The 22,928-nt window shown below is 45.6% G+C and overlaps 1 protein-coding gene across 2 annotated transcripts; it reads right to left on the bottom strand.

The window, feature by feature from the left end:
• Nucleotides 1–1,192: 1,192 nt before the first annotated feature.
• On the bottom strand, nt 1,193–6,084 carry TMEM60 (transmembrane protein 60). Of its 2 annotated transcripts, XM_060244683.1 has the most exons (3): nt 5,749–5,962; nt 2,629–2,692; nt 1,193–1,827 (listed from the first exon to the last, which is right to left on the bottom strand). In XM_060244683.1, the coding sequence occupies exon 3, from the start codon at nt 1,779–1,781 to the stop codon at nt 1,377–1,379; it is 405 nt and encodes a 134-aa protein (XP_060100666.1). In that variant the 5' UTR covers nt 1,782–1,827; nt 2,629–2,692; nt 5,749–5,962; the 3' UTR covers nt 1,193–1,376. The 2 variants fall into 2 exon arrangements, 1 of the variants encoding a protein (XP_060100666.1); XR_009555718.1 differs by lacking the exon at nt 2,629–2,692 and having other exon boundaries at nt 5,749–6,084.
• Between the last annotated feature and the right edge of the window lie 16,844 nt (nt 6,085–22,928).

Raw genomic sequence — 22,928 nt, 5'->3', positions numbered from 1 at the left:
TGCTCCCTGCACCCCTCCCTAGATCCGGCCCTATTTCCTTTAAACAGTGAGGATGAGCAGTCTTGTTACTTTATTGAGAGTTGAATATATGAACTCAGTGTGTAGCAACACACACTGCCCACCCCCCCCACCATTGCTGTCTAGAGAATAAAAAAATCTGCTGACATTGAATCTGTTGATCAGATGGTTGTAGTGGGACCTGCTTTACATCTTACCCTCCTTTTGGGGAGTTAGTACTGAAGGATGCTGGAAAGGCGACACTCACTGCTTCCTGTACTGCTGGGGGTTAACCAAAATGAATAGGGGTGCAGAGGGAAGGACAGAATATGGAGACCCCATCTTCTCATCTCCTTTCCTACAACCAGGAGTTGGCCTCCCCTCTTCCTGCTCAGCCTAACAACTCAGATTTATACCCTGCCCTTCACTTGAGAGTCTCAGAGCAGCTTTCAAACTCCTTTCTCTTCTGCTCTCCATAGGAGACATCCTGTGAGGTAGGTGAGACTGAGAGTTCTTTCAAGAAATGGCGAGAACAACTCTGAGTCTTTGTGACTGACCCACAGTCACACCAGGAGCGGGGAATCAAACCAGTTTCTCCCTGATTAGAGTCTGCTCTCTTAACCAGTACACCAAACTGGCTCTCAAGAGAACTGCAACTGATTTTTAGGTCATGACCCACAGGTTGAAAGCTATGTGTTAATCTAAGCAACAGGTCAAAGTTGGCTCTACAATCACTGTAACTGGTTTATCTGTAATTGCTTCCCCTAGTTTTTATGCAATAGACATACAATTGTTTGTGCCAGTAAGAGGGGCCAGCTGGTAGCATTCAGTCAATTTTGGTCCTACCAAATTTTAATCAAAGTATGTCAATTTTCACTTGCTAAACACACAATATTTCAATTGTGAAAGGAAAATTCTCAACTGATATTTTTCTTTTGAATTGTATGTGTATTATACTCCAGCTGTTGGGGTAGCATACTTTGTAGAACTTGATTGTTCATGAGATGAATATGTGTAGCAAGACACACTGCCCCCCCCCCCATTGCTGTCTAGAGAATAAAAATATCTGCTGACATTGAATCTGTTCATCGGATGGTTGTAGGAATAATTGTTTTGCTGTTGTACAATGGCAAGTCTTATTCCCATGACTTGCTCTGTGGACATGCCAAATACACAAAAGTAAAGACAGAGTATATTTAGAAAATTATGGGACTGTTTTATTTACAATATGTACATGAAAACCTATGTTCCAAAGACTGAAGCCCACAGCACGAGTTCTAACATAGAGTTGCATCTGTAGTTCTTTTATGAACAGTCTGCTTGCAGCAAGCCAACATGGCTCAGGAATGTGATGTGGACAGCTGAGAAGCTGAAGGCTTTTAGTCCCTTCGGACACAGAATATGTTATATCCAAGTTCTATCATCCCTCCGATAAGCAGGGCCCACAGGGGAATGAAAACATAGGTGAGTTTCATGACAGTGAACTGCTCCAATTTCGCACACAGAGCCAGGCAGAAGGCCAGTTTAAGCAACATTGCAGCAAGATACCAGGCTTTCTTTTTGAGGTTCTGGGAGCCATTGCGAGGGTCATAGCCAGACTTGCAACGGCCAGCCATTTTCACAATAATCATAACTAGCAGAATGGTATCAAAAATCCAAATGGGGATAAATATTAGAAACCAGTTCCAGGGGGCTTTTTCATCCAGCTTTAACACCAACATGATCAAGAACAGTAATGTGAAGAGCCATGTGAGGAGTACTCTCTGCGCCAAGGACATTCTCATTTAAACAGTTTTAGTAGGTGGTTGGTAACAGAAGAAAAGACGGTCCCTGGGAAAAGAGAGGGAGGGAGAAGGCCGTCAGATACACTGCAGCAACAATAGGGGGCCTTCAAAGGCTTTATAAATGGAGCTTCCTTCTAAAACATCTTGGAACTAACAAGAAAAATATTTCTCCCCTGCAGACACACATAAAAGTTAAAGGTAGTCCCCTGTGCAAGCACCAGTCGTTTCCGACTCTGGGATGACATTGCATCACAACATTTTCACAGCAAACTTTATGGGGTGATTTGCCATTGCCTTCCCCAGCAGAGAGACAGACAGGAACAAATTTTGGTATTCAGGAATTATATGGGGTTGCACATAAGATGTTTTATTTATAAAGAAAGCTAGAGATGTGGCTGCTTGAAAAGCATTATGTGACCCCTGCGACAGCATCTAGTGGATGCTGCAAGGGCTGGGGGGGGAATCGGGTGCTCCTGGGTCCAATCTGTAGTCTTTCCAGTTAAAGGCTCAAAAGCAAATGGTGCTGGGATATCTCTAACAGAATTCTGACCTTATTTTCAAGCTGCTTCAGACTGAAGCTGTGTAGGAAGGGATGGGTGGAGTTAATATTTCCACCACTGCATGGTTTGCCTAACTGAATCACTGATGTTAGCCTTGGGGAAAATGAACATAATTTATCTTATGCCATAGCTACCAGCAATTCAAGGAAAGAGTCACAGTTTCAAAAGGCAAAACAATGCATTTGCAGAAGGATTACCTCACCCCTCCCCAATCCAAATTAGGCCACCAAGCAGCTGGAGATGCACAATCTGATAGTTCTCCCAGCCTCTTGGCAATTTTGACCCACCTGTAGGATGGATGGGAGATCTCTCTACCAGAGCATGTAGTCCCAGAATGGATGAATCTGAGGACTGGAAAACATAAATGGTGTAACCAACCACAATTGATGCTTGTGCTCAGAAGGCATGGAGTGTTTTTTTCACTTTCCTGGGGCTGGGGGGCTCATGTGGAGCACTTCCTTCTTATTGTCTGTATGTTTTCAAAAACATTTCATTGGACATACGTATACTTAAAGGATCGGAAGAAAGCCACAGCCCAAGTTATTATCAATGGTTATTTTTTCCCCTTATAGTTTTGAGGTTCATATATGAACATTTGACAGTCATTGATGCTATACATTTAGGATGAACAACTTCAGACTGATAGACTGATCTTGGTCTTGTTGCTCAAAAGATGAATAGCTTTAAAATTGCAGCCTACCAATATTGTATCCTTCTCAATTTTAATATTTGTACCCACTAGAATTAGAGAAATCATTTTGAAGAAGATGATATTGGATTCATATCCTGCCCTAGACGCTGAATCTCAGCGTCTCAGAGCTGTCACAATCTCCCTTACTTCCGCCCCCCACCCAAACAACCGACACCCTGTGTGAGGTAGGTGGGGCTGAGAGCGCTCTCCCAGAAGCTGCCCTTTCAAGGACAACTCCTGTGAGAGCTATGGCTGACCCAAGGCCATTTAGCAGCTGCAAGTGGAGGAGTGGGGAATCAAACCCGGTTCTCTCAGATAAGAGTCCAAACACTTAACAACTACAGCAAATTGTCTCTTGCCAGTTTGCAAGATCATATCCAAATTAACAAGTGGTACAATATATCTCTCATGTTGCTTTTAATATTCAACAGTTTTCCTATTCTGTCCTCTTTCCACCAGATTTATATTTTGATAAAAATAACTGGCAAGCTGAAGTGCTCTCGCAGGCACCTAATATCTAAAAGGCTATCCTGCTTGCTTCAAATAAAGAAAAGTTCTGCATAAATGAAAGGCAATCCCAAAGCATCCATGTGCTGTAAACCACAAAATTCACTCTGGTTAAAATCACTTACATAATAATCTTCCACTTGAGAGATTTGACATTTGAAACAATAAGCATATACAAGGTAGTCAAGGCATTGACATGAATTATGGACACCTGCCTTCTATCATGTGAGCTCTTATCCCACTATAATATCCTGTCTTTTCTACATCAGTGACTGGAGAGAATTTTTGAAAGCATTGCTCACCTCAGAGATAATGAACTCCTAATTGCTTTAAGACTGCACACATATCACAGTGATTGATCAGGGTTTACAAATGCCATTTGTATGTGGACTACCAGCCTTTGCTACCAATGTAGGAAGATGCATAATAAGTAATAAGATGAGATAAACTGCCAGTGAATAAATTAGACTGTGGTGAAAGAACAGGTAGATCAAGAAGCACTGGTAGGAAGAAGAGGTAAATGGCCAATTTCTAGTAGAAGAATACACTTAGAACTTGAGTCATTTTGAAGCCATGGGGGAAAAACCTGAAATTGTGAGGAAAATTCAGATACATGTAGTACTTGTTTTCCTACCAAACCTAAACTTCTTTTACCGATTTAATTTAAAATGCACCATTTATAACTTACTCAGCATATAACATTGCATTATTTTGCATATTTATAGAATTTGAAAGTATAAATATATTCCTTTTTTATAAAGAAATAATACAAGCCTACACAATAATTAAGGGTTGCAAACTGCTGCACCCTATGGTACTATAACAGGATGCCAACCTCCAGAATTACAGTTCATCTCCAGACTACAGAGATCAGGTCTCCTGTAGAAAATAAAGTGTTTGGAAGGTGATTCAAAACATTATTTGTATTTAAACAGAAATAAGTCTTGAAAATGTTGTATTAACTAAAAAAGTATTAAAGTTTTTTCCCCAAATGCTGTCCCAAATTTTTCATTGGAAAAACCTTTTCATGCTGTATATTGAAGTTGTAAGTAGGAATTTTCTCATTCTAAAATGAGAAAATCTCTCAGGCTTTCCCCTCACATGCTCCTCTAAATTTTGCTGAGAAAAATACCCCCCCCCCCAAAAAAAAAAAACATCAGGGGGAGAAAAACACCACCTTGCTTTTTAAATTATTCCATTTTCCCCACCAACACAGCCTGCATATCTCCATGAGTTTCAGTATCTTAGAAACGAACAAAACTTTCTTTGGGGAAGGGAGAATTTTCACTTGGACCAAGTGGGTGTAATTCTCCCTCCTTCAGATTAATAGAGAGACAGCATGTTGGGCCTGATGTAATAATCAGCAATCAAAACCTCAAGAACAAAGTTTTTCTGCAAACATGCCCACTGATGGATGATCTCTTGCAGGTACATTGATCTTCATAGAGAAAGCTTCCTGAAAAAACCCTCCAGTAATCAGAGAAGGGCAGAGGAGTAACACAGGACCATTTTCTAGGTATGTTTTCTAGACTCTTTCCATGATGCAACTCTAATATTCTGTTTACTAAAAACTCAAGAAAGCTTGCTCCAAGAGTATGAAATTTGCCATGTACCTGCTACCTGGCAAGTAATACAATGTGACAAAAGGTGTTTTTTTTGGGGGGGGGGGACCTGAGGAAGAACAGCCCACTGCTCTATCAAGGTCACAGTTGCCGGACTCCAGATCAGTTCCCCTGGAGAAAAAGGCTGCTTTGAAGGGGGGACTCCAATGAAGTCTCTCAGGCTCCGCCCCTAAACCTCCAGGAATTCCCCAATCAAGGCCAGTGGTCTCCAGGGCTGAGGTCTTCCACACCCACTCCCTGGTGCTTGTAACTTTTCTTTTGTTTGAATTTAGGACCTTCTGAGTGCAAGACGGACCTGCACCAAATGCGACGCTGCCTTCCTGAGGACCAAATGTGGGCCCTGCGCAATGGGAAGAGCTGCACAACTGGGCTCTCTTGAAGAGCCCCTCCACGAGGGCGGGCGGGCTGCCTGGACTCTTTTGCGTGAAATCACTTCTTCCTTCCCACGTAGGGGACTCGACCCCTTGGCGACCCCGTCCCCTGAGAAGCCGGAGGGCCTGTCCCCGACTGCCCACCCCGCCCTGCACTGAAGCGGGCGTCGCCTCCTGACCCCCAGAGGGCATCAGTCCCCCGCCTTGCCCACCTACCACCGGCCGGCCCTCGCAGCCGCGGCTGCCCCAGGAAGGCCCCTCCGCACGCCCGGCGCCGCAGGAGAAGAGGCAGAGCCCGCGCCCCACCAGCAAGGACCAACGTCACCCCTTCGACGACGACGGCTGCCCGTCACGCCACTACTCATCTTCCATTGGGCTTTGCAGCACTACGCCCGCCTCCTGCCGCCGTAGCCGAGAGACCACCTCGCCCGAAAGAGCTCGCTCGCCGGGGGAACGGTACTTCTTCCTAAGGCCCTTCTTTCGCTTCCCTCATTGATGGGAAGAGACGCCCATCACTCTCCTGCCGGGAGCTGACGACAGCCAATCCCCTTTCGACTCCCTTCTTCATCCCCGCCTCCCCTTGGCGCTGCCGTCCAATCCAAAGGCCCGTGACGTCAAAGGCTCCCCAGTTCTCCTGGTTTTTTGGCCGCCGCGCGCCGCCCCCAGGGAGAAGAGGCGGGGCCATGAGCGCCACTCCGCCCTTCCTCGGCGGCGCGCTGTTGCTGCTGCCTCAAATGCGCGCTTTGCGCGCGCCCGGCCGCCCGCCAGCAGCTGCCCCTCACGACGCCCGGCCTTGGTCCAGCGCCCGCTCCCGACGGCCGGTAAGAGCCGCAGCTGTGAGCCTCGGGGGGGGGGGGGGAGGGATGCCCGGGCGGCGGGGAGGATGCGGGGGAGGGAGGGCGGGGGGCGGCGGCTCCTCTCCTTCTCGGGCTTCTGTGGGTTCTCGCCTGCCTGTTTTGCTCAAGGCGCGCGACGCCTAGACCCGGGTCCTTCCAGAGCAGCAGCGGGAGGCCAGGGCTACTGCGGCCGGGCATGCCGCGAGGGCGCTGCTGGGCTCTCCCGCCACTGGGCTCTGGCGCTGCCCGTCTTGCTCTGTCCCCGCGAGCATCAGGTCGCTCTTCAGGGCTGTGCAGGTGGCGATGGACGTGCTGGCGCCGACCTTTGCAGCTGGGGCGATTCTGGCTTGCTGACTTTTCTCCTGGTTACAGTTTCTTAGAGAAACCGAGAAGAGAAGTAAGGATTAGAAATCGGATTTGATTCTGTGCGTGGGACTGGAGTGGCATCCCGGTTTTCCTCTCATTTGGAGAGGCGCCTCACAATCCCTCGCCGCATGATCGTGATGAACTTCATCTGTTGTTTGAGGTGACGCTTTTTAGTGCCGGCATAGCTCACTACCCGTGTGCCAAATTTTAGGCCCTGAGGTTAATTCTTAAGCTCCTTCCTTACACATGAGTATGACTTGGCCATCTTTCTCAAAGGGAACAAGACTTTTAATTACTGGAGCACGTGCTGAGCATAATTCATATTCCTTCCTGCTTTCGAAGCACTGTATGACCAAACCTGTTGGGGGTTTTTTTGCATGGTAATTTACTTCCCACTCTTTATACATATATTTCTAATCCTATCTCATTGTCTGACAAAGTGTGCTTGCACATGAAAGCTCACCTTGATTGAAACTTCGTTGGTCTTGAATTTTGTTCTGTTGCTTCAGACCAACACAGTTGCCCACCCAGATAAAGCCTGCTGATGTTTCACTTCTTTACTTTATCATGTGCTACATCTTTTCAAGTCTCAAGAATGATAGCATCTATAATTTCTTTATTCCATAGGCATTACATGTTATTTCTTAGGTTTGGAATACTTTCATTAAAAATATGCTTAACCAATATGTTAAATTTCCACTTAATATAACCTTTTAGATCATCTGTGTGTGAAGGAGAGAGATTTGGAAAGGGCAGAAATACCTAGTTTTGTGTGTGTGATTCTCCCTCTTCACCCCACTAGTTCCTACAAAATCACTTAACAATAGCTGTGCATGTAATTTTATCGCCACTTCATTGAATTGTTTTGTTTGGTGTAGTGGTTAAGTGTGTGGACTCTTATCTGGGAGAACCGGGTTTGATTCCCCACTCCTCCACTTGCACCTGCTAGCATGGCCTTGGTCAGCCCTAGCTCTGGCAGAGGTTGTCCTTGAAAGGGCAGCTGCTGTGAGAGCCCTCTCAGCCCCACCCACCTCACAGGGTGTCTGTTGTGGGGGAGGAAGGTAAAGGAGATTGTGAGCCGCTCTGAGACTCTCCGGAGTGGAGGGCGGGATATAAATCCAGTATCTTCATCTACCTCACAGGGTGTCTGTTGTGGGGGAGGAAGGGAAAGGAGATTGTGAGCCGCTCTGAGACTCTTCAGAGTGGAGGGCGAGATATAAATCCAGTATCTTCATCTGCCTCACAGGGTGTCTGTTGTGGGGGAGGAAGGTAAAGGAGATTGTGAGCCGCTCTGAGACTCTTCGGAGTGGAGGGCGAGATATAAATCCAATATCTTCATCTAAATCACAGGGTGTCTGTTGTGGGGGAGGAAGGGAAAGGAGATTGTGAGCCGCTCTGAGACTCTTCGGAGAGGAGGGTGGGATATAAATCCAATATCTTCATCTACCTCACAGGGTGTCTGTTGTGGGGGAGGAAGGGAAAGGAGATTGTGAGCCGCTCTGAGACTCTTCAGAGTGGAGGGCGGGATATAAATCCAATATCTTCTTCATCTTATTGACAAGCAAGCCTTGAAGGCTTATTCTCTGCCCAGCCAGTGACTTGCAGAATGAACGCAGGTACTTTGTGGTACTTTACAGTGTATGTGAATTTTGATTGTGTCTGGTGGGATTGTATATGTGATCAGCATCTTCAAAAATTTGCTATAGAATAATGGGAAATGAATTGACTGTAAGACCCTCATTTGCCTTAGAATGAGAGCATCTTATTCTAACTTTTGTATCTGAGTTTTAAGTGCTGAGTCAGGTAAATACACGTTCATTATATACAGTTTTGAAATAGCACTATTCTTGCCTGTATTGTATTTTTCACAGCTGTTTAATTGTATGTGTGGGCCCTTAGAAACATTTGCTTTTTTTACGAAAAGTTTTAGTTTCCTGTTCACGGATGGCTGTTGCTAGGTTTGCTTTTTAATTTTTCTTCCCTTCCTAGAGATTACCATTGTCACTGTAGCTATATAATGTTCTAAAGCTGCAGTAGTGTGTCCAAAATAAATTCTAAAAATACTTTTATTTTTATACGTGACTATGTTTGTTGCAAACTATTTTTATTTAATGGGAGAGTAGGAACAATAATACTGACTGGGTTTTGAAGTAGAATTTCTAGATGGTCCTAATTATTACGAAATCTTACAAAGCATTAAACCATTCAGACCTGTTACTACTGAAAAAAAATAATGTATTGCAGTATTGGTGTTTAATTGTAAAATTCTGTGTATCTATAGCTTTGATGGTTTATTTTATTTTTATTTATGGGACTGGGGATACAAGAGATACAAGGGCAGCCCAGTCCTGAGATCTGTGGCGTAGCTCCACCCGAGTGTGGAACTAATATAGACGGCTTCCAAAGGGGAGAAGTTACGCCAGGCGGGGAGGAGGACAGAGCACAAGAGAGAAGCCGTTGCCATGGTATTTCCGCCTGTGCATGCACTATTGACTCGCCGCTGAGGCGGGGGTGGGGGGAGGGATGGGGTTGCACAGGACCACAGGATTGGCCAGTCCGTTGCACATGACTGGGAGGGGGGGTAGAAAGCCTATGCCTGAAAGGTTGTCAACCCCTTGTGGCCACCACTGTCAGAGACTCGTGCCAGTGGCAGGTAGACGGGCAAAGGCATGCGCCCTCTGCCTAGCCACAGACAAAAAGGAAGCACAAACTGCAGCAGTCCACTGCCAAAGACAGCAGCCAGAATTTTAGTATGGGAACGAGAAGACTGTGTCCCAGCATGCCACCAAGTCCAGCAGACAACCCCCCCCCCCCCCACGGACTCAGAGACCCGCTGTGACACCCCCTGCTGTGTACAAGGAACTCCTCCCCTGGGGGGCCGCAGACCTCAGAGTGTGAGATATCGGCCATGCATTCCCTCCATTAGGGCCCCCCCAGGTCATGCGATGAGCACAACAGCCCTGTGGGGTTGTGCAGGCTGTTGGGTCAGCCAGGCTGAGGTGCGGCACCCGGTGCAAGGCCACCCTCTCTCCCATGGGATGCGTGGGGCAAATACCCCTTCCCCTGTCCAGCCCCATGGCAGCAGGATGGCTCAAGTTTTCCCCCTCCCCCTCCTCATGAAAGAAGCGAGCCCGCCCTCCACTGGCAGAGTGGCAGAGGGAGGGCAGAGAGGAGTGAAGCAGAAGCCCAGCAGGAGAGACAACACAGTTGCACATCTAAGCCTTTATTGTGCTGCATCCAAGCAGAATAGCATCCCAGGTGGAAGCTGGAAAGTCTTGCAGGGCAGGCTCCAATCGGAGGGGAAGGAAGGAACAGCTGAGTGGAAGGGGGTGGGTTTGAAGTGCCACACAGGGAAACCTCTCTTGATTTCACACCTGCAAAACAGAAAAAGAGATCCATTGCACTCAGGAAGTGGTGCCATGCCACTTGCAGTTGGGGAGGTCCCATCCTGAGAGGGGCAGCAGAGGTGGCTGAGGGGGGGGGGGACACAAACCTTGCAGCACATGATGAAACCAGCCAACGCACACCCACCTGTTCTGGGTTAAAGCGTTCCTGGCTCTCTTCTAATTCAACAGCCACGGCAGCTGCAGCATGGGGCTGTGTCAAAGCCAGGGATTCTCTTAAAGGGACAGTCGCTGACCTGCCTCCCCACAGGCAATGGAGCAGCTGCCGGACCCCCCCCCCCCTACCAGGGGTGGGAATGAGGTAAAGGGCAGACCAGGTGTGCTCTCCAGCAGCAAGCATGGGCTGGGGCGACCACAACATGCCCAAGCGCGTAAGTGCCAGAGATGCTGGCAATTTGTCCAGCCACAAGGGGAGGGGGTCAGCACGTGGGTGTGCAGTTGCACTTACCCATCCATGTGCAAACACTCTGGAGGGCAAATACTTGTTGAGGCTTGGAAACAGGAGTGGTTAGCCATGGAGCAGAGACTTTGCTCTCCTCCCCGCAAGTCAAATAGCTCACACTGTACTGCCTACATGCCTTCTCTGTGTAGCTCCCTCCACCAAAGAGCTTGTGCCTTCACACTAAGTCCACGTGGCAGGGAGCTCCCTGGCAGAGTCCCGTGCCATGGGCCCTACCCTACCTAAAGACTTTTCTGAGGCTGGGATGGAAGCTTTTCTAGGAGACGGGGAGCAGTGATTGGGTGTTGGGGAGGGGGCTCGCTCAGCCCGGGGCATGAGGGGATTGGTGGGGCAATTACAAAACTTCCTAAGGAGTTTGCAAGCTTGTGTGGCAGCGGTGGCGGTCATTGTTTTCTGTTGCAACGTGTCTATGGAATATGGCAACATTTTCGTGGTCAGAACTTTGTACCTCTTGCGGGGGGGCGTTCCCAGGCTGGAAGGTCTTTAGGAGCTGACTAACACAGGCCACGCCCCTGGGTCTGTCCCCTCCTGCACCAGCGTGGCTTCCTCTGCCCCAGCTGCGCCGTAGGCAGGGCAGGACGCCACTCCGGCGGTAGCCATGGATGAGCGTACGCTGAGGCGCCAGACGATGGGCACGAGTCCCGTTTGCACTGGTGGGGAGGGAGTTAGAATGGCACAACTCACACTTTCGACGACGTAGCGGTTAGTTTGCTCCCAAAGCACTCCCCCCACCTTAGGATTGCGCTGTAAGACATACAATAAATAAACTTTTAAAATATAAAGCAATTAAGGATTTATCTCCATTAAATGATTAAAAATCTATCCCCATTAAAATCTATCAACTATCAAGCAAGATAGGATGTGTAGATGTTGAAGGCACATTGAAGCATACCAGCTCCTTAGTGGACCACAACCACCCTAAGGCTGTCCGCAAAAGGGCAGCTGTTCATCCTCTGTGGAACCTATGGTGGTCTCACAAGGCACAGAGCTCTTTAGGCAGCTAGTTTTGCAGGATGGGGCCACTACTGAGAAGACTCCCTTTGTTGACACAAGGAAGACAACTCATGGACCAGCGATTTTCAATAAATGCGGAGAAGAAGATGGGGAGGATCATGCCAGGAGAGGTGGTCCTGAATGTTTGAGGGTCCCACAGAGTTTAGGCTTTAAAGGTAAGTACCAACACTTTGAATTGGGAACAGAAACTAATTGGGAGCCAATTAGGACATAGGGTTGCCAACTCCAAGTTAGGAAATTCCTGGAGATTTGAGGGTGGGGTTTGAGGAGGTGTGGGACCTCAGCCAGGTGCAATGCTATAAACTCCACTCTCCAAACCAGCCATTTCCTCCTGGGAACCATTGTTGCCGATCTCCAGGTGAGGGCTGGAGATCACTCAGAATTACAACTGCTCTAGATGGCAGCAATCAGTTTCCCTTAAGGTGGGAGGGATGAATGTCTTCACTTGGGGGTGGGTGGGAAGACAGTAAGGGTGGGGGGCACTCACCCAGACCCCCTTTCTAGAGCCTGTTGTATTTTCCCTCACAATGGGTCTTATTCCTAGTAAGAAATAGAAGGCCTAACACATCTGATTAGACATTCCCTTATTCTAATCCCAATAGACTCACTCACCCTTGACTGAGGGCACCCTTCTACTGTAGTTTTTCCAGAGATAAGGGTCCTCTGTCTGCAGCCTCTCCAGAGAGAACACACCCTTTCTGTAACTTGGCCTTTGTCTACCCCTGACTTCAGATTTTTATCTCCTCCCCCTCCCTGCAAACTCTGTCTAGGAAAAGTACAGTCTTTTTCCACAGTGGGGACCAAAGCAGCTTACATCATTGTCCGCTCCCCCTTTTGATCTGCGCAACAACCCTGTGAGGTAGGTTAGGCTGAAAGTCTGTGACTGGTCTGAAATTCCCCAGTCAGCTTCCATAGCAAGAACCTGGATCTGACAGACCATGCACTGAATCACTAACTGCTGTGCCACACTGGCTGCCATAGGGGGGCTGCTGCTGAACAGTAGCAAGCAGCCTGGCCTAGTTAAGTCATGCCAGTCAGGTGACATCAAGTCACCCAGAGAGTGCTGCCAGGCTTAGAGTAGCCAGCCTTCAAGTGGAGCCTGAAGATTTCCTGATTATCAGAACTGAACTTTAGACAACAGATCTCACGCCCCTATAGAGGAAATAACTGCTTTGGAGGGTGGACTGCTGTATATAATTCCATGGAATTATATTCCGCTGAAGCCCCTCCCTTCCTCAAACCCTGGCTTCCATAGACTCCACCACAAAATTTCCAAGAATTTTCCACCAACTTGGGGCTAGCAACCCTAGTCAGGACTGGCCCCAATCAGTTGTCCCTCAGACCAAAATAGGCCTGGAAAGGACCTGCTCACACTGACTTTTACTGAGAGAACCAAGCTTGAAATACTATGGTTGCCTAACAAACAACCACTGAGGGAAAAGTGAGTGCAGTCAGAATGGTGGACCCAATGGGATGGACCAATAAGATGCGAAGTTGGTTTTCCCACTGGCCCAATCCTCATTTGTCCTGGGAATTGAGGGTGGGGTTGCTCTCTGTTGAGATTGAGTGACACATGTCTCAGCCAATGGAAGGCGAGGTGAGTTGTCTGCAACATAGCTTGCCTATTATATAGAGTGAGATGTATGTTCTGCATACATATTAAGTTCCTAAGGGGACTTCAGGTTTACAATTAAAATCTTGTATTTAAAACATCATAAAAATGCCAGCATTCTCAGACAGTGTCTAACAGTCAGGTATAGCCTTTCCCCAGGATGACTGGAAAATCCTGAGGTGGGAGTGGGCACCCGGGGCTAAAGCATAGGTTTAATAAAGTTTAATAAACTGGGGGGGGGGGGAATTAAACCCTGTGTTTCTGAGATGTTGGCTCTTTCACAAAGAACTTAAGTGGTATTTCGAGCTATATAGTGTGACAGACAGCAAGCAGAGGCATATTTAAGGGAAGTGCTGCTTGGAAGAGAAGGAGTTAGGTGACCTGATTGACAGCCCATGGAACTCGCTCTGATTGGTGAACTGCATCTAACTGTCGAGAAGAGTATGACAGGCAGTTGGAGAAGTAAGTAGTGGCTTTAGAGAGACTCTCTAGTGTGAGAAGTGTCTAAAAAGCAGAGTCTGTTTCAGAGCCAGTTTGGTGTGGCTTTGGGAAAAGAATGCACTCTGGAGGAGATCATTCCAGTCTCTCTATGTGAAACAAACAAAGACAACTTGAGAGGGAAAGTAGTTTTTCAGTTTTACACTTAACATCTAGTTGGAAAAGACGGTCAGTCTGGAAGATGAAAATTTGGCAACTGCTTTGAAGTATTGAAAGGCCTGAAACACACCAAAAGCCTAGATTATTGAACCTAAAGAGAAGATAATAATAATCTTGCCAGAGAAAAGGGTCTACATGAAAAACCCTAGTCTTAAACAGAGGGATAAAGCTGAATGCATTCTCAAGACCATGGGTGTTTTCGCACTCACGTTTTACTGGCGCCACGACCCTCCTGACGCCGGCGAATCTGCATGGATTTCGCACCAGAAGCGCCGGCGCACCCAGAAGCGCCGGCTACTTCCGTCGCTAAGCCAGCACAAACGTTTTCCTGCATCTTTGCGATTTCCGTTTGCGCTGGCTTAGCGACGGAAGTAGCCGGCGCTTCTGGGTGCGCCGGCGCTTCTGGTGCGAAATCCATGCAGATTCGCCGGCGTCAGGAGGGTCGTGGCGCCAGTAAAACGTGAGTGCGAAAATGGCCCATGTGATTAACCAGTGTGAAGTTCAGAAGGAAATCTAGAACATTAGTTATACCTTTAGTGAAAGCCAAATAGCCCTAAGTCTAAAAAGTCTCTTCTTTAGTCAGCAACATAAGATGCAGTTCTGCGATTATATGTAACTTTCTGTCTACCAGCTCCAAATCCCATACACTGTATAAATATTGATTCCTCCCCTAAATATTGATTCAAATAAACCTAAACACTGTTTAAATCTTTAAGTGTCCCTAACATGCCATTTCTGCGGGGGAATTTTGGTAAACCAATGCAACAACAGGGTGGTCATTTTATAGAGGTGACTAATAAAATGGCCACCTTTTAACATATAGCAACCCCATATATCATCCCAGGAGGTGGGGTGGATGGCCAAGGGGAAAGAAGACTAGACAAGTGATTAAGAGAAGGAACAAAGAGAAGAGTTGAGAGGTAGAGGGGAGGGAAGTAATAAAGGAATGATAAAGTCAGAGCAACAAGAGAGGCTAGCAAAGAAAGGGGGGCAAAGAAAAAAGGGCTAGCCCACATTGCTTGGGTAGTGGAAATCCCCATGTCACACGGAGGACATGATTCTTTGTCTCCTTCACATGTCTTTGTTGTCTTGATGTAACCATGTGAACTTTTCCAATATGGGCTAGGCATTTTCACATTACTTCATATAGCTTTTCAGTAGCTGCCATGTAGCAAACACAAAGTGAGAGGGGGACTGAGTCTTTTTAATCTTTGATTTGTCTTAACCAAATGAAGTAGTTTGTAGCTCCCTCTTTTAGAATCTTGTAAGCATAGTATCTTGGTAAACATCATTCCTATGAAGACCAGGGTTGGAAAAAGATCTTTCAGACAGTTTCAATTGATAGCAAGATGTCTCAAGCTTTTGGAAACAGATGTAATCTAGTTTGACAGGGTTTCAAACCCTGAAGGCTGAAGTTATGAGGCTACAAGTATGTGTCTTAAATGGAGCCAAGCAGCAGTCTGAACTTATCCTGCTGGTTCTGTGAATTCTTAAAATGAGAAGTGCTGATGAGTCAAAACAAAATTTGGACAACAGTTCTTGAACCATGTATGGGGCAGGTTCCTGTAAGTTAATTGTATATTTTCAAGCCTTACAATTCAACTTATCTGCCATACAAGCTATTACAGCCTTGGTCATCTTGAAAGTTGATATAATATATAGCGCTTGTGCAAATAATGGTTTTGTGCTAGTGGTGGAATTTGTCTAGTTTTCCACAGAGAATTTATAGAGTCAAAGTGATATAGTGATTAGGAGCAATACACTCTCTAAGCTGTGGAGTCTTGTGACTTTGTGAGTTACTGCCATTAAAGTTGTGAGCTACTGTATAAATTAATTTGTTCTGGGGCCATTTTTCCTGAGGTAAGACAAAGATGTGTGAGCCAGAGGCTAAAAAACTCTGAGCTAGCTCACACTCACTCAGCTTAGATTAGAAGTGTTAGACGTGAACCACAGAGATGGGCATGAACTGAACCATGAAGCACAATTTGTTGCAAATTTGTCCTGTTCGTGGTTCATGAACCGAAGTTTGTGATGGGCCTACCATCATGAACTTTTAAAGCCGTTTGTGGTGCTTCATGGATAGAGCAGAATGCAGGAATTTAAAGGGGGAGTCCCTGTAAACCCTCGCTTTCTGTTCCCCACAAAAACTGAAAACGGCAGGGAGTACTTCCCTGCTGCTCAGCTGATCTTTGGGCTGTCTTCTGCAGTCCCGTTAGAGTTTAAATTAACTCAAGTTCAGCAATATTGCATTGCCATTTCTCAAGTTTTCTGGTTGAAGACTGCCACTATAGGTCAGCAATGGAGTGACCTTTTGGCTGTGGTTCAAACATTCTGGCCTGCCATGTTTATGGCTCCTTTCCCGTGTCCTGCTGTTCTAGATACTATCGGGATACAGGATTTTCCTGAGGACTTATCATAGAATCATACAGTTGGAAGGGAACTCCAGGGTCATCTAGTCCAACCACCTGCACAAATCAGGAACTGCACAAATAACTTCCCAACACACACCCCAAGTGACCCCTGTTCTGTGTCTGGAAGATGGCAAAAAAAAAGCCTCCGGGATCCCTGGCCAAACTGGCCTGGAGAAAAATTGCTGACTGACCCCAAAGTATCAATCCGCTTTTCCCTGGGTGTGTAAGAAAGGCCCACAGAACCAAGCACTGATGCAACCCTTCCTGCCCTCCTTCTCATGATCTGCCCAATTCACAGAATGAGCATTGCTGTCGGATGGCCATCTAGCCTCTGTTTAAAAACCTCCAAGGAAGGAGAGCCCACTGCCTCCCGAGGAAGCCTGTTCCACTGAGGAACTGCTCTGTCAGGAAGTTCTTCCTAATGTTTAGCCAGAAACCATGGCTCCCAAAACTGATACAATACACTAGGTGAGGTCTAATCAGAGCAGAGTAAAGTGATACCATCACTTCATGTGATCCGAACACCAATGTTGATACAGCCCAAAATCACATTTGCCTTTTTGGCTGCGGCATCATACTGCAAACTCATGTTGTCCACTCCTATGGCCCCCTAAAACCCCTAGATCCTTTTTGTGCATACTACTGCCAAGATAAGTCTCCCCCATCCTATAATGATGCATTTGATATTTCTTACCTAAATGCAGAACATTTCATTTATCACCACTAAAATTCATTTTATTTGTTTTAGCCTGCTTTTCCAGCCTGTCAGTATTATCCTGTATCCTTTCTATGTCTTCTACTGTATTTGCGATCCCTCCCAATTTAATATCATCTGCAGATTTTATAAGCATTCCCTCTCTTCCTTCATCCAAATCATTTATGTTTCAGTTTAAAAGTTTTATTGAATTTCCATAAGAACAAGAATAAGGGGGAAGGGATGGATACAGACAAGAAACAATAAGTAAACAAACAGAAAAGTAGTATATACTGCATGTCAATATATCATTCACCATAAAAAGGCCATAAGATATTTCCATGTATTTAAAATAAAATCTCAATGATTATTATTGTATAAAGGTAAGTTCTCGCTTAAAGTTATCTAAATTGGATCATATACTCAGTCTATATACACTAGTAAATAGTTGCGCTTCACATCAGTTAGTCTTAATCAGAAAATCAGCTTGAAGTGTCCAACCAAACATATAATGGCTCCTAATATTTTCTTGCTTCTTCCTTAGATTTGCCTCCTAGTAATAAGGATAAGTAGTCCATCTCAGCTGTGTCCAATATTTTCCCAATCAGTTCTTGCTTTGTGGGCACTTGTTGAAGTTTCCATTTCTGTGCAAACAATATTCTGGCTGCTGTATTGAAATATGCCATTAACTGTTTTGTCTCTTGTATATTCACTGGAGTATATATTCAATAAAAATAGTTCTGGTTTAAATTGGAGCTGTATTTTCAGTATTTTTTGTAATAGTTCATGCACCATCTTCCAATAGCTTTTCGCTACCTTACAGGTCCACCACATATGAAAAAATGATCCCACATGAGTCAAACACTTCCAACACTTCTTTGACATACATTTTTGATACCTTTTGAGGAATTACATACTATCTATAAAACATTTTATACACATTTTCTTTAAAGGCTGTTGCCTTAGTTATTTTAATGTTAAATTTCCATAATGTCTCACACTCATCTAAAGTAATATTATGACCTATCTTCTTGGCCCATTGTATCATACATTCTTTTACGGTCTCATCTTGCATTTTCATCTGCAGTAAATATGAATATAACATTGCAATTAGTTTCTCTTGAGGCCCCATTTTATGAAGATGTTGAACAAAACAGGTCCCAGAACAGATCTTTGAAGCTCTCTACTTGTCACTTTTCTCCAAGAACCATTCACAAGCACTCTTTGTGTGTGATCTGTCAACCACCTAACAATTACAGTATCCAAACTGCATCTTACCAAGTTATCAACAAGAACAGTATGTGAAACCCAGGGGTCATCTCATAGAAAAAGAGGTGCCGGAGCTCATTTGCATAAGCCACACGTCCCTGACATCACCAAAAGGTGTGCTAAATTATAGCTCAGCAACTACCTTAAAATGCTTCCTGAATTATAATTGTCATGATAAAACCTTACTCCCATCCAATACTCCCTCTAAGCTGTGGAGTCTTGTGAGCAAAAATTCTACTTTGTGAGTTTCTGGCATTAAAGTTTGTGAGCAAGTGATCTGGCTACTGCATAAATTAATTTGCTCTGGGGCCATCCTTCCTGAGCTAAGACAAAAATGTGTGAGCTGGAGGCTAAAAAACTGTGAGCTATCTCACACAGCTTAGAGGGAACAGTGCTCCCACCATATTTTTTAAATTACTTTCTCCTATGTGGTCACAGTGGCATGATGAAAATTTCTATCTTTCTGCTTTATATGTTTTGGTTATTTCCCCATTTTATTAGAAAGTTTGTCACATCTTAGAATTCAGCAAAATTTTCACAGGGGGTTTGAACAATGGAGACCAGAAGCAAGTATGGAGGGAGGGGGCATTTTTAGAAAGGAAGAACACAATCAAATCTAAAGGTTCCGAAACTCCGCACCTGTGAGCTCCTGCCCAAAATGAAGCCTGGTGGAACCTTATCTTGATTTCAGCCTTACTGAAATCAAGATAAACTATGTCTACATTTCCCTGATCCAGCATGGTAGTAACTCTTTTTTTTTAAAGAGAGAATGTTAGTCTGACATAATTTGTTCTTGAGAAACCCATTCTGGCTCTTAGTGATTACAGCTGTTCTTCCTGAATGTTCCAGGACTGATTGACTGATGATTTGTTCTAAAACTCTTCCAGGTATAGATGTCAAGCTGATGGGTCGGTAGTTATCTTTGTCTGACAAAGGCATGGGTCTTTGTTATTGTTTATTGTGCCAGCTATTGTTTTAGTTTTTATTGTTGGGTTTTATGTTAAGTCACCATGAATCCACTTGTGGGAAAGGGCAGGGTAAAAAATTAATGATGATGATGTTCTCCTGCTATTTTTTAAGTGTTGTGGATGATGATGATGATGTTGACGATGCCCTCTTCATATTTTTTTAAGCACTGTGGTTTTAAATGTCAGATTTACTTCCATTTATTCTTTTGTGTAGGGACTGACTGTCTGATGTAAAGAATGGAAGGGCATTGTTACCATTTGGTAGCATATATACTCTGGAAGATGAAGAAGTGATTGAACCTGAAATGGTATGGCTTGGTGTTGTTAGGTCGGGTTATTGTGTTGTCAGAGTGGATAAGGGGACAGAGTTGGCACCTTGGTTTGTTGCAGGTCCTGGTTCTACAGCCTATTATCCATGTTTGATAGATTATTGCTGCAAATGAGTAGTTGTGCTTATTCCAATAAAGGTTTTTGGAACTGGAATTGGAGTTGTGTAAAGTTAGGAGACTGTTTGTAGGCAAGAAAAGATTTGTCTCCCTTTGCCTGTGAGAGGGGTATCATTATCTAGCAGAGGTTGTAGGTTGTTCATCGTCCATCTTCACATGCAGCCGCACATTGGGACTGCCTCGTGGCAGGTTTGCCGCAGAGATTGATTCATCAGCTAAAAATTCTATGAAATCAGATGGTCCACCCTGAGCGCATAACGTGCACACTCCCCTTTTACCAGTTTAACGGATTCCCAACATCCAGCAGATCGCCCCCATTCCCTCAGTTACTTTTTTGCTGCCATTGGAGTTGGTTAGCTTTGCAATTGCTCTTGTGTTTACGTTAAAGTTAGGAAGTTATCAAGTTTTCATAAGTAGTTAGAATGGCTTCAAGAAGTGTGTCTGATGCAGACTTAACATGACACAATCTGATGAACATGAGTTGTGTTTAATATGCCTTGGGGAGAGCCATAATGTGTCGGCTTGTCAGATCTGCCTGGGTTTTACAATGAAGGCCCGTACTGATAGGGCTGCCTGTCTCAAAGCAGCATTATGAGAGAGAGCACTATCTTCAGTCCTCCCTGAGTCTGTGTGTCCCACACAGGCAGTTCAGCCTTCTGGGGTGGTGGAACCACTGTGCTCAAGCTCGGTGTCAGTTTGTTCGGTTCCGACAGTTCCAACCACGGTTCAACATAAGCCTCCAAAATATGCTGCATTAGTTGCCTCCGGATAAGACACAGAGAGACTCCCCAATCAAGGAGTTTTTGTCTGCATCACAATCTAAATCAGAGCCTCTGCCCAAAAAACCAAAGAAGGCTAAGGCTAAACATAAGCATAGGGCCGGTGAGCCTGCCTCTCAGGATGTGGCTGTGCAGGTGGGAATAATCCTGTGGATGCCGCCACCCCATTTTTCTGACTGAGTCCTTATCAGGCCAGGAGTATAACCTGAATACTACTTTGGCAGTGCTGGGGAATGCGTCTCCACACAGGAGAGCTCATTTTCAGTACTTGCAGGTTTTTCACCACCTTGCCCTTCTCAGGAATGGTTCCATTATGGGCACAGCGACACCATGGTGCCAGTAGCTGTGTTGGAACCAGAGGATACTGCAGGTTGTACGCCTTACCCGGGTCCACCAGACTGGAACCGTGATTTTGATTCAGTCTCAACGGTTACCAGTGGGGCTGATTCTGATCAGCTATCAAGTGATGCAGTTACAGAACTGCTCCTGTCTTTGTCAAGTGAAGACTTTGAACTCTACAGTGAGCAAATGGTGCGTATGGCGCATGCACTAGAAATTAATGTGGCAGTCTCTGACTTGAAGCCTAAAGATAAAATTTTATCATGTCTGTCAGCAGAATCCCCATCTACAATTGCTTTTCCGTACTGGAAGGCTTAGATGTCATCGCACAGCAGATTTTGAAGACGCCGGCTTCAATGCAGGCTACCCCAAGGAAATTAGAGCATCTTTATAGAGTTAAGCCTGATGGTGCTGAGCACCGAGTGCAACACCCTGCTGCCTCTTCGGTGCTTATTGAGGGCATGCAGACATCCCACTGTCCTGGCAATCACACCTCCCCGACTGATACGGAAGGACAATGTTTAGATTTTATTGGTAGAAAAATATATGCTTCAGCAGCACTTAATTTTAGGGTTGCTAATTATGAGACCATAATGGGAGGTGGTTACCAGCTCTTCCTGTGGGAAGGGGTGCAAAAGTATATTGACATGCTTCCTGATGAGACTAGATCCCTGGCCAGAGTAATTCTTGCTGAGGCTCTTAGTCTTTCCAAACAGCAAATCAGTGCAGGAAAGCACTCTGCTGAGATAGAGGCTTTGGGCATCCTTCTTCGCAGGCACTCTTGACTCAGAACAACTACTTTACCCTTTCAGACTCGCTCATGGGTAGAAGATCTGCCATTCCATCACTTCTCCCTTTTTGCTCAGAACACGGATGAGTTTCTTCCGAGATTAAGAAGAGTAAGCAAGCAGTGAGATCAGAGTGTTTATTCATTTACAACTCAACTGTTTAATTAATATGCTCCAAGGCAGCATATTACCAACCTCAATGATCATTCGGTCATCAATCTAATCAGTATCCTTGTCATCAGTTCCCCTCTCGGCCCCATGCTTATAACATGCAGAGGAATGGTCCGCAACCCAGAGCCCCTCAGCAGCCTAAGGAGTCGGGTCAACACCAACAGCAGCCCAGACTTTGGCTATCACAGCCTATTTGGGGACAGGAGGGAGTTTTTGTTAATAGTTTCTTTACATTTCAGGAGTCTTGGAGAGCAATTTGTTCCAGCTCCTGGGTCTTATCTGTAGTTAGTAAGGGTTATAAGTTAGAGCTGTCCTCCTGTCCACCACTTTTGCAGGGTTTTACCATGTTTGATAACCAATTCCCTGAACTTTCAGTACACTTAGGTGATCTGTTAAGTAAGGGTGCAGTTCAGGAATTTCCAGAGGGCTTGGCAGCAGAGGGCTTTTATTCAAGGTTTTTTTGTAATTGACAAGAAAGATGGGGGCCATTGGCCTATCCTTGATTTACATGCATTAAATACTTACCGGTACCTGGTGGTTAAAAGATTTTGGATTGTTACATTGCCTGTAGTCTTGGAACTGCTGTCAAAGGATGTGTGGTTTGTGGTCTTAGACCAGGGGTGGGGAACCTTTTTTCTGCCAAGGACCATATGGATATTTATAACATCATTTGCGGGCCATTAAAAATTATCAACTTAAAAAACAGTGCTCCACTGAGGGAGAATGATTCAGGCCAGTAAAATTAATACAAATAATTGTTTTTGTATTCGAAGTCATGTGGGGGGAGCCTAATCTGGCCCACACACACACACTCCTGGCCTGCCGCCCTAAGCAAATGCATAGATCCAGGGCTTTTTTGTAGAAAAAGCCCAGCAGGAACTCAGTAGCATATTAGACCACATCCCCTAATATTAGCATATTAGGTCACACACTCATTAGCATATTAGGCCACACCATCTGGGATAATCAAGTGCAAACTGAACTGTGACTGTAACTTTTCCAGGCCCTATAGCAATTCTGGCCGGCCGGCCAGGCCCCAGGGAGGCTGCCACACAGTACATCTGGGCCCTGTGATCCTTGCCTGGCCCTGGGGAGGCTGCTGCACAGTGCAGCTGGCCCCACGAGCCTTGCTGGCCAGCCAGGCCCCAGGGAGGCTGCCACATGGCTCAGTTTGGTCCTTGG

Source organism: Heteronotia binoei, chromosome 8, assembly GCF_032191835.1.
Source record: "Heteronotia binoei isolate CCM8104 ecotype False Entrance Well chromosome 8, APGP_CSIRO_Hbin_v1, whole genome shotgun sequence".
In the NCBI taxonomy this organism is placed as follows: Eukaryota; Metazoa; Chordata; class Lepidosauria; order Squamata; family Gekkonidae; genus Heteronotia; species Heteronotia binoei.
Note: the sequence above shows the minus strand (reverse complement) of the source record. Positions and strands in the feature narration are given on the sequence as shown.

What these genes read in the sequence shown, in the direction of transcription:
- TMEM60 (XM_060244683.1), bottom strand. Translation starts at nt 1,781, where the DNA reads ATGAGAATGTCCTTGGCGCAGAGAGTACTCCTCACATGGCTCTTCACA.